We start from the raw sequence: 12197 nt of genomic DNA on the forward strand, positions 1-12197 counted from the left end.
TGTTCTGTTTAAGGCCTCTGTAGTGCCATACGTTGGTGGATTCAGACAAGTATTCCCATGGATGGGTTTATATTCATAACTTCAAATGTAATAAAAGCAATGGTGGGTGTGTTTTTGTGGAGCTAGAGAAGTCCTTTAGAAACTGAACTATGTTTCAAAGGTTTTCTTCCCACTTAATGATGAAATAACCCTAATCTCCTCCTACTCTTAAATAAATTGGTTACATTCCTGTTGGGGAAGGTCATCGAAAAGATGTGACTGCCAGTTGACCTATGAGCTGGAGCTGGGGAATCGGAGGCTCTTCACACCCTCCCCTGTCCTTGGAATGCCGGTTCTGCTTACCTTTCCCACTCCTACAGGCTGCTCCAAGGACATAGCCTTGAGATAATGATGTGGTGTTGAGAACACCTGAACGATATGCATAACTAAACCCAGTTAAGGCCTTTTTATAAGCTTTTAAGATTTCACGAGCAGGTGTAGGGATCCATTTGTCTTGCTGCTGCCCAAGAGAAGCCTTGTGTAATAAGTTCCCTTTGCTTATTAAAACTGCCACCTACCAGGTTGGAGTGGTCTCTTTCTTTGGTCTCTCCCTGACCTTCACATCAGGGCCTGTTTCAGATTACATTCAGGAAGCTCTCGAGAGGGTTGTGAACCAACAACTACTTCATATTAACTGATGTCCTTTATATTTATGGAAACTCTTTCATGATTAATAGATAGTTGAATCAAACATACTGAGGAAGTGGTTACCCATCTTTATGAATTCATCTAATAAAGAGACAAGACGATCTTGTGTTGAGGTTTTGTAGTTTCCATTGTAATCTTGCAGGGTAGGTTGTAGTAGATTGGGTATTTTTTGTCTTCTGGGAATTCATAGGGGAGAAAATTGAACACTGACTATTTAACTTGCTCAGTAAGATTCTAAGGAGTGGATATCAGATTTTGAATTGGTGGTGGATGGTGGAGATGAAATGGTCAATGTGCATGGAAGGCACAGAATAGTCAGGACTAAGATAAGAGGAATGGGGCTATTAATGGCTATTTGCTAAAATAAATAATAGAAAATGTGTGCTGATCATACTATGTGACAAGATGGTATTATTTGCTTTACAGAAACTTGGTAAGCTTACCAGGAGCCCTGTAAATGAATTTTGTGGATTAAGAAATAGGTCCTATGAAGAAATTTGCCCCAAATTTCACAGTGTTCAGTGGTAAAACATATCTGCAAAGTGGTTGGCATAATGTAATCCTTACATGAATTAAGAAACTGCTGGAGCACTGCTTCTCTTGTGGAACCAAAGAGGTCAACTGGCTGAATCTTCCTGAGATGTAGCAAAGTTAATGATTGTGTACAAACTTCAATTCTTTATTGTCAATGAGAGGGAGGTAGGGATTGGATAGCATTGACAGAGACATGGTGAGAAAGTATTATGAGATTAAGATGGAACGCATTTAAATGAGTAGGAGTAGAAGGGAGAAAAATTATATGGCTCCAAATCACTTACTATTGATCTAAGTGACATTTTCTACAAACCAATTCAGACTTTTTCTGAGGTATAAATTGACCTACATCCTAATTTTGAGAATATATTAATAAACTAACAAAACCAGACCACCCTGCAAGATTCATAAACCAAGTATCAGCCATGGTCCTGTGTCCTCAGTTGGATTTTGTAAGGGCAGATGAATTTATTTATAATAAATATACATATATATAAATTTATTTATACTTATTGATCACCTGCTTTGTTGCAAGGCACTTTGCTAAGCTGAAGATACAGAATAGATGAGGGCCTTGGCCATACATATAGACAAGGAAAAAGATAAAACAATTAGTTAAGCAGAGACTTTTAGTGGTGATGTGAAGACTACTTGATTACGTGGACTGGGAAGCACCCCCTAGGAGGTGACACGTAAGCTAAAACCTGAATAACAAAAATGAACTACTCCTACAAATCCAAAGAGGAAGAAATTCTAGGCAGAGGGACTAGCTGGTGCAAAGGTGGGCACAGGCTTGTTCCCTTCCCCGTACCCCAGAACTTGATCATAGAAGGTTAGGGAGAACATGCTGGAGGTTGACTTGGAGAGGTGGGAAGGGGCAACATGATTGACATTTGGCACTTGCATGTTGAGGGATATCCATATTTGAGTAAATTGCATCTAGATTCGTTATGAACATAATGCCAAAAGGTCATGTGGACAGATTTCATTGCTATGTACCACCAGATGCTGCAGCGTAGTATGCTATTCTGCAATTTTAAAGTTTTTGTTGGCTTATATTAAAGCTAATGCATTTTTTTTTTAAAGTTATATTGTCAGCCCTGGAAAGCACAGCAGACGTACATTCCTTATAGTACCTAGTCCAATGTAATTGTGCAGTAATTAGGTCTCAACTTATGAGTCAGTATTGAGTGAATGGTAAAAACAACTTTGCTGTTAATCATTGCCACAAATTGAATCCCTAGCTTGAATTACCTATTTCACCAATAATCCTCATGATTATTTGGGGACCATAAGGCCTAGTTGATCAGTGAAAATTCATCATTACTCAAAAACAACTCCAAGTATATTTGTTAAAGTTATACTGTATACAATCTAAAATGACCTGTTACAAGATCTATACTTGCTCTCTTCTGAATTTCATGCTTCACATTCTTTGGAAAGGGAAATTAACCTATAGAAGTATTATTATCCCCTTATATTTGTCTAGAATACTACCTCTACACCAATTATGTTAAAATGGTGTTGCTTCTTCACACTTGAGAACTTTTAGAAAGAAAAACATGTGTTCATTAAAAAGGACTTGTTTTGACTTTTTGAAGTATAAAATTGGTATTAGCAGTTTTTTTAATGTGTCCAGTCACAAGCAAGACTAAAGAGATGATCTATGACATCCTAACTCCCATTCCATAGCTCCTCATTCCAACTGGCACCATTCTCCATGCCACTGGGGTCCCTTCTGTCTTGGTAATACTTATGGTTACACAAGCTCCAAATGATCACATTTCCTCTTGATCAAAATGTTTTCTTCTTTAAAATTCCCAGGTCCTTACTGTTTGCACAGTAACCTCTCTGGGACATTAATTGGTGCTAATGCTTCAGTGAGTTTAGAAAACAAAGCTCTGTTTTTATAGTTAAGCCATAGCCCCTCTTTCTGTCTTAGGTCTGTTTCCTTAAGCATTTCTTCTTGCAGGGAGGCTCTGGGAATTTGGTCTGACTGCCTCTCTTCTTGCCAGCAATCACCCATCTACCTTATTTCCAGAGAATGGTTCATCCATGCTTGGTTTTGGGAAACATGTTAGTTCTTGGATTCCTAATGAAAAGGACTGTGTTAATTAGGAGACTGTTTTTTGTTGTTGACTTTATCTTTTCTACCTCTAACCTGTGTCTGCAAACTCTCTCATCAAAACAAGGATGTGTTACAGAAAAAGAGTTTGAAGAACTAAATTAATACTGGCCATGGCCATGTTTGTATCCTTTTTCTTGGGTACAAGGCAATAGGCATAGCTAAAGCCTGGCATTAGTTAGCTGTAAAAAAGATTTGTAGGTGTAGGGAACAAATACAAAGGGCTTAAATGTGGACTCTACAATAGCTTCATATAGAATACCTCTGGGCCCACAAATAATTTTCTTCTAGATACCTGTTTTCCCTATGGCAGCTCAAAGAACTATAGAATGTTATCAGGACACTACTGAATGATTTACTTGGTTGTGACTGCCTTTAGGTGAGACATATATGCAATAAAAGTATGCAAGTATATTCTCCTGACTTTTCTCCTTAAAGTACTGCAAAAAGGCTTGGGTTTAGGAAAACTATTGGCATTGTTTTATATTTTGAGCAATGCTCCCTACCACTTTTATGGTTTATATGGGCATTCTAATCTGGTAATATTAACAAATTTGTTTTACAGCCTTTTCATTATTTATGACAAATTCAAGAAGCAATTCTGCAGTCAATATTTATGACCTAATTCTTTGGGTTTTCCTTTAATTTAAAAAAAACAGAAATAGGTAACCATCTTGGTACTACTGATGGACCCAATCTAAGAAATTTTTAAAATCTGATATAAAGTAGTTGTATTTCTGATTACTAAAACTATGCAGTGACATTAATCACAAATGTTTTATATGGCAAAAAGTAGAATAGCTTTCTATTAATAGAACAAAAGTGTTATGGTTAAAAAAATTCAAAGTAAGCTGAACACTGCCGATGTTGACCAAAAGTTACTACTCAACAGTGCTAGATGTAACAAGATTCTTAGTTGAAAAATGCATACTAAACTACTGAACTCATTCTTAAATTTAGGATGATAAAACATTCAAATCTAAGTTTAAGACAGTCTTTCCAATTGTTGGGATATAAATTTCTCTAATAAGAAAAATAGGGTTTAGAAAACCCAATACTTCCCTCCTTTTATAATATTTACAGGTCCTTAATGAAATCGTTAGCTCTTATAGCTTGTTTATTGAGTACTGCGTAATATAGGCTACCGCTAATCTTGGGGAACTTTTTGTTGGCAGTGGATCACGGACATGAAATTTTTGTGAGCCATTATGGAGATTACTCCAATTTTTTTTTGGAAAAATCAAAATTTTAAAATATATTCTTTGTAATAAATGTTTTTTGTTAAGAAAAATTTCTCTTCCACCTTTGCTATTACCTACCAATTTGTAACACCAAAAGGGAACCAAATGTTAGTGTGTGGACTCTTGAAGAGGAATACCATTCTGGCACTGTGCTCAGAAAAATGTGGGGAAAATGGAGTGACAGCTTGATTTCCCCATTTTTTTTTTTTTTTTTACCTGCCCTTTACAATCAGAGAATAGGTTTGTAGCTTGCGCTTTTCTAGAGAGAGGAACAATACGTCCCTCTTACCCACAATGTGTTCATAATTTGTTGAACAGTTGTGTTTAAAACTTTTTTGCATTCTGTTTCATTTTTGGTAAATTAAGGGACTTGAGCAGGGGCAAACGTGTAAGGATCAGTAGGCAATCATTCCTAGATACAGACGTTAACTTTATGTAGGATGCTTATCTTCTCCATTAGATCATCAGCTCCATGAAAGCAGGGGACTATGACCACTCCAATCCTAATGTTTCCCCAGCATACTGTATATGGTAAAGTTCAAACATTCGTTCAATGGATAAAGAACTGTTCGATGTCATGAGAAAGCCATCTGCTGCCGTAAAATAACTAATACACTTAGTTATCTCAGATATAAGTAACTTTCAAGGAAAGTAGACCTACAATGAACTAGAATTTGTGTGGGCTGTTGTCCCTGGTTCTCTGATAAACAGCATAACAATACGTAACAATATGGTAGTCACTTGAGCTCTCTGTATTTTGGTGAATCAATTTCTGAAATGAAGGAATTTGAGTAAGTGAACCTAGCTTGAAAATTCTGGATGTCAAATTCTAAACTGCGTCCCAATTTTGAAATCACTCAGTATCTAAGTCAAAGAGCACAGAACTTTCAGGTTTTAAGTAACAGACAATGAATATTAGAAAATTTAAAATTTTAATAAATGTGCTTTGTTCACAAAATGTGAAAAAATACAACAAACACAAACATACATTTTCAGGTATGCCATCTCCCACCATTTGGCAACTATGATATAAACCATTTTTGATCTAGTCATGATCCTGAAGAATCTAACCAATGATCAGTTTTAAAACTCCAAATTATTTTGGAGAATCCTGTTGTGAGACAGGGAGACCCCTTAAAACTTATTTATACCCAAATGAAATCATTCTCAAGAGTACCCATTCAGTATTAGAAGGCTTTGTTAACTTCTCTTGTCATTACATATGTAATCTGGCACCAAGCCACAGGACTGCTTATATTTTAACATTTAAATGTTAAATTGGCTTTGGTGGAATATGTTATTAGTTTAAATCCTGTACCAACCTAATATGAAGCTGAATTTATGGTAACAAATGATATTTATAAATCCAAACAAATTTATACTAAGTGGGAGTAGGTTTTATAAAGAGACTTTTCTTTAAAGTACTACTTAAAATACATCATGCACACTTTGGAGCATAAGCAGAATCAACATCTGTAAACAATCAGAAGAATTTATAGCACCAACATGTTAGCTGTTAACACAAAGGCTGACTCCAAGGTCATACTTACACCAGCCTCTCAAAAGCATGGTTTTCATTTACTTTCAAAGCACTTTAATTAGATACATTGTTTTCTTTGCCCTTAAAGATCAGATTTAGCCAAATCAAAGGAAAAGGGCAGTATGGGTAAAAGAAGTACTACCAAAACACAGTTTTGTGTTACCTGAACACAGTGGAGTTTTTTTTCCCCTTCTTCTGGGGGAGATAAAGATGTGACCTGTAGTGCTTAATTGGAAAGAAAAGTCAATCTTAATTATTAAGGGCTCTGAAGCTACTGAAAGTAAATGAAACATTTCAAGCTACCTTTTGGCATATTTGAGCAACCAAAATTTATTGCGTTCATTCAACTGACTTTTTAGGTTAACTACAATCCTGTTACTTTGATTAATTTAGAACGTGAAATTTGAGAAATATTGGGCATATATATACCCAAACACTTAAAGGGTAATTTTGTCTTTCTAAATAAAGTTTGACATTCAAAGTTAACTACAACAACTCACAATAAGCACAAAAACATCAGTTTTACCAGAGTAAAGAAGTGCAGTTTATGAAATTTAGGATCAACTATTGAAAATGCAAGTTTCCTTTAAAAACACACACACACACACACACGCACACACACGCATTAACCATGAATTCTGAAACTGTGATATTTCAGTGCAAAAACCTCAGTATGAGGTAATTTTAATGTAATAACCACTTGAAAAAAAAAATCCACACAGTGGCACTCTTAAAAATGACTGCTTACATGACAATTGCTGGCTGACAGACAAGACAATGTGGACCAAATGTTCTTAGCTATTTAAACTAATCTTGTCTTGTTTGGACATTATTTTTCTCCTTAATCATCTGCTTCTGATTCAGAAACACAAAGTCATTTATCAATGTGGAAAGGGAAAATTCCCACAGCCAACTAATGGTTTATATATTCAAAGAAAATTTTCTGCTAGAATTTTGATAGAAATTCGAATACCAAAAGGTCAAAACCATTTTATGAGATCGCTAGCAGAGGGTTAATTTAAAATTTTTCTATATACTTCCAGACTTGTAGTGCAGCACACCTCCTTAATGGAAAGGTGAGAACCCTAACAAGGTTGGTCTAGACAGAACATAAACTCTTACAAGTGCAAACCCTTTCACAAAGGTGTTTCAGGTCAGGATCGAGTATTGTTCCTTGCTTAAATAGAAAATTTTGTAAATGAAACCTAAATTTAAAAAAGGTAAGAGTGACCTCTCACAGTTAAATATACTTAACACCAAGGCCTAAATCAGTATGAAAGATATGAACATTCTACTTTGGCCATGGTGTTTATTGTACTGTACTAATGAAATTAGAATACATACTTGGGGGAAATCTTTCCCCAAATGTCTGATGCTGCCAAATGAGCAAAAAAGAAAAAAAAAAAATTCCAAAAAGTTGAGGAAATGCTGGATCATCAGACAAAACTGAACAGAAAATGGCTTTCTGTAACAGATAACAATTTAGCTAGAAAAGAGAATAAGTGCATCACAAAACAACTAAACCAATCTAGCTCTGTGTCACATTTAACTTGTGAGTCATCAAAGTGCAAGCTACAGCTTTCTACATATCTTTCTCATTGCAATGGTTTAAAGTCAACACTGAAAAGATTAAAAAAGGAAAATACATAGCAAGTTATGCTTCATTTTCACAATAGCACTAAAGAAAAAAGGTACCTTTCTATGATATCTTAGTGCTAAATGCTAAAGTAACAGTGGTTTCTGCTATGACAGGAGTCACTCTGCATGAAACTTTAAGCTTTCTATATAAGAATAAATTTTAAAATCCAGAAGTAGAAAAAAATAGCAAACTCTGTAAACCTTTGCATTTCTTCTATGCAAACCAGGTTTTAAGTACTGAGTTCATGTTAGTATTTCTGATTAGTGTAAGCAATTAGTTTAGAAGTCTGGACTGAAAGGGCCTTATACTTTAATATTAACTTAAAAGTAATATGGGATCTTCTAGCTCATAGAAAGGAATAGAGCTGGCTTGACTTTCTCCAGAATCTGAGTCGTATGGAGCATCAGGGAGCTCTGTGAAACCATATGCTAGTTGTTCATCTTCTATATCTGATCGAACGTAGCAGGAAGGGTTAGAATATTCCTCCTCTTCTATACTGTTGAAATCTTGAGGAATATATAACATCCCTGGGTAGTTCCTACTAACCAAGTCACTTGTGGTTTTTAGGGAGATTTTTCTAAATGCCATCAAATGCATATGTGAAAATTTTGAATACTTGAAACGTTTAAAGCCCAGGGATTCTATAGCAATCTTCCAGCTTTTCATCATCATAGCATGACGGTTTTGATGGGAGGAATCAGGTGTGATGATAAGCAATAAACCATTTAACACTAACAGTTCATGGGCTTTCTTGCAGCAAATCCATCGTTGGTAAGGTGATGGAAAATAAGAAAGGAGGAGAGAGAAAACCACCACATGGAAAAGTTCTCCAGGAAGAGAATCAATAGGGTTTTTCAGCTGCTTCAAAAAGGCATCTATAGCATCCTGTGCAAGCTGGAGTGGCTGCTGAAGCTGTAAGTTCAGGAAGTCACATTTATATACACTCTGCAGAAAGGGAAAAACAAGGAATATTAAGAATATGAAGATTACTTCCACCCTATTACACAGATTTTTACACCAAACTGTGGCACAGCATTTCTACATCATCCAAGCTTTAATTTTGAATCCTTCCCTTCTACATTATTCTGCTTGCACAAACATTCAAACTAAACTTTTACTTACTAAAATCTTGAAGAGTAATCAAGCCCATAGAATTTCTACTCATTTAAAAAAATATTTCTGCCTAACAATTTGAAATTTTAACTTGGGTAAGAGTTTACAAGAAAGATTTATCTAAACTTTGTCATATTTACTTATTTACTTTCACTTCAACATTTACAGTTAACAAAGACGGGCCAATAAAAAGACTTTAAATAAGAAATACCATGAAATAAAGACGAATCAAAGAATATAATGAAAGGGGCATTATAAATTTGTACAAGCAGAGCACCAAAACTTTTTAAGGTTATGAAAAATGTCCTTAAACCATTAGCTCGAACTATCTTAAAAATAATTTTAGTATTACATTTAATCTATTAACAAGTTAATACCTGATTTAAAACTACGTATCAAAGTCAACTTAGATGACAGAGGAACTACCACGACAAAGTTAATATACAATACTCCACAATTTGCTGAATATTACAACTCCATGGAAATGATCCAGAATAAAAGTTTTAAAATTAGATAAAAATTAGTGCCCTTTAAATATAATAGTTATTAATTAACAATGTTACAGACTAATACTGTATTTCCTCATTCTTGCTAGTAGGTAGACAAGCTGGCCACATAATCATGTGGACTATCTATTAGGGAAAGTGATATGTAAAGTTCTATTACACAGAAAAAGATGTTTTTCTTTGTCCCTTTGCTCCCCCACCCTTTTTTTTTTTTTTTTAAAGATTTGTGCGAGAGTGCGTGAGTGTGTGCAAGTGGGCGGAGGGGCAGAGGGCAGACTTCCTGCTGAGCAGGGAGCCCAACGCAGGGCTCAATCTCATGATCCAGGAGATAGATCATGACCTGAGCTGAAACCAAGAGTCAGACACTTAACTGACTGAGCCACCCAGGCACCGCCCCCTTTTTCCTCTTAACTTTACTGAAATATACTGATGTACAAACAAGTATAACTGACACAAAGTATATTTAAAGGGTACTCATTGATAAGTTTTGTCATTTAAACATTCATGAAAGCATTCCCACAATCAATGAATAGATCTAACACCCCCAAAAGCTCCCTCCCTGAGCCTTTATAATCTCTTCCTTATACCTTTCCTGTTCTTCCTGGCCACCAGGCAATCATTCATATGATTTCTATCATTACAGATTAGTTTGTATTTCATAGAATTTTATATGAATGGAATAAGACCGAATAATGTATTCTTAATTTGCCTGGCTTCTTCCACACAATACAATTATTTTGAGATTCATCCACTCTTTTGCATCTATTGATAGTTTATTCCTTTTTAATTGCTGTAAGTTATCCTACTCTATTAACAGTTTATCACAGTTTATCCATACATCTGTTTATGAACATCTGGGCTGTTTCTAACTTTTGGCTATTTTAAGCTGCTACGAACATTCCTGTTTGACTTTCAGTGGACATGCTTTCATTTCTCTTGGGTAAATACCCAGGAAAGGGGTGGCTGGATCATATAGTAGGTGCATGTTTAACTCTTAAAGAAACTCCAAACTGTTTTCAAAAGTGCTTATACAGTTTTACATTTCTACCGCGAGTGTTTTAAATATTCTAGTTCCTCCAAATCCCCATCAACAATTGGAGTAACCAGCCTTTTAAGTTCTAGTCATTATAATATAGGAGTGGAGTGGTATACTGTGGCTTTAATTTCCATTTTCCTAATGTGTAGTGATGTTTATCTTATTTACCTATACTTACTTGCTATTCGGATATCTTCTTGGTGAAGTGTCTGTTTAAATCTTTTGCTCACTTAGAAATAATTGGGTTGCTTTACATTAGAAAAAACTATTATTGAGTTTTGAGAATTCTTTATTCTGGACACAAATCCTTAATCAGATGTAGGAGTTAAAAGTACTTCCAGATTCTGGCTTGTCTTTCTTTAAACAATTTTCATTTTGATGAAAGACCAATTAATCAATGTGTGGCTTGATGGACTGCTTTTGGTGTCATACCTAAGAAATTTTTTCCTGACCCAGTGTTATGAAGCTTTTCTTCAATGTTTTCTTCTAGAAGTTTTATAGCTTTGTTTTACATTTAGGTTTATAATTTGAGTTCATTTTTGTATACAGTGTGAGGTATGGACTAAAGTTTTTTTCTCTTTTGTATATGGATATCCAATTGTTCCAACCACCATGTGTTGAAAAGACCATTTTTTCCATCTGGGTTGAAAATCAGTAGTCCATAAATTTGGCCCTTTTTGTGGACCCTCTCTTATATTTCACTGATACTCCTGACATCAATACTACAGTATTTTGATTACTGTAGCTTTAAAATACATTTTGAAATCAGGTAGTGTTACTCAAACACTGTCCTTTTAAATTTCCTCGCAAATTTTAGAGTAACTTTTTCAACTTCTACAAAACTGCTAGGATTTTGACAGGATTGCATTGAATCTATAAATTTTTGGAAATTGATGTATTAACAATACTGAGTTCCTCCATGAATAAACATGGTATATCTATTATGTATCTAGGTCTTTAATTTCTGTCAAATTTACAGTTTTCAATATGCAGGCTTTCTCCCATCTTTTATCAGGCTTATGTGAAATAGGTATTTCATACGTTTATTAAATATTTCATATTTTTGATGCTACTGAAAATGGTACTGTTTTTAATTTCTAACTGATTGTGGCTAGTGTGTGTGTGTGTGTGTGTACACACACACACACACACACAAATATATATAAACCAGCTGACTCATATATTGATCTCCCATCTTGCAACCCTGCTAAACTCATTTATTCTAGTAGCTTCTCTGCAGATTCCAAGGAATAATCTAATGAATGATCAACGTCATGTGTGACTAAAAACAGTTCTAGTTCTTTCCAATCTTGATGCCTATTACTGCTTTTTTTCTGGCTCTACTGCACTGGCTAGGACTTACAGGGAATGCTGAATAGAAGTGGTGAGAGGAGATACTCTCGTTCTAGTGGGGAAAACTTTTTTTTTTTTTTTAAGTATGATGTTAGCTGTAAGTTTTTCATTACAGCCTTTACCAGGTTGAAGAAATTCAGTTCAGTTCCTTCTGAGTGTTTTCATAAGGAAAGAATGGATTTTTATCAAATGTTTTTTCCTGTCCTTATTCAGATTACCCTTTTCAGTGTGCTAAGATAAACTGTTTTCTGAAATTAAACCAATCTTGCAAACCAAACTTGGCCATGATGTATAACCTGTTTTAAAATATTATCGCATTCAGTATGCTCAAGTTTTGTATAGAACATTTGCGTGTATGTTCATGAGGGATATGGTATATAGTTCAGGAAGGTCTGTAGTCTGGTATCAGGTAATGGCCTGATA

General features: G+C 35.1%; 1 protein-coding gene across 1 annotated transcript in view; it reads right to left on the reverse strand.

The window, feature by feature from the left end:
• Window positions 1–5502: 5502 nt before the first annotated feature.
• SAMTOR (S-adenosylmethionine sensor upstream of mTORC1) overlaps window positions 5503–12197 on the reverse strand; it is a 94887-nt gene continuing 88192 nt past the window's right edge. The window contains exon 5 of the mRNA XM_025873197.2: window positions 5503–8711. Coding sequence (XP_025728982.1) covers window positions 8082–8711 — 630 coding nt within the window. The 3' untranslated portion in view covers window positions 5503–8081. The remainder of the gene's footprint in view (window positions 8712–12197) is intronic.

Source organism: Callorhinus ursinus, unplaced genomic scaffold, assembly GCF_003265705.2.
Source record: "Callorhinus ursinus isolate GAN/ISIS: 27379988/994484 unplaced genomic scaffold, GSC_fseal_2.0 scaffold12, whole genome shotgun sequence".
NCBI lineage: Eukaryota > Metazoa > Chordata > Mammalia > Carnivora > Otariidae > Callorhinus > Callorhinus ursinus.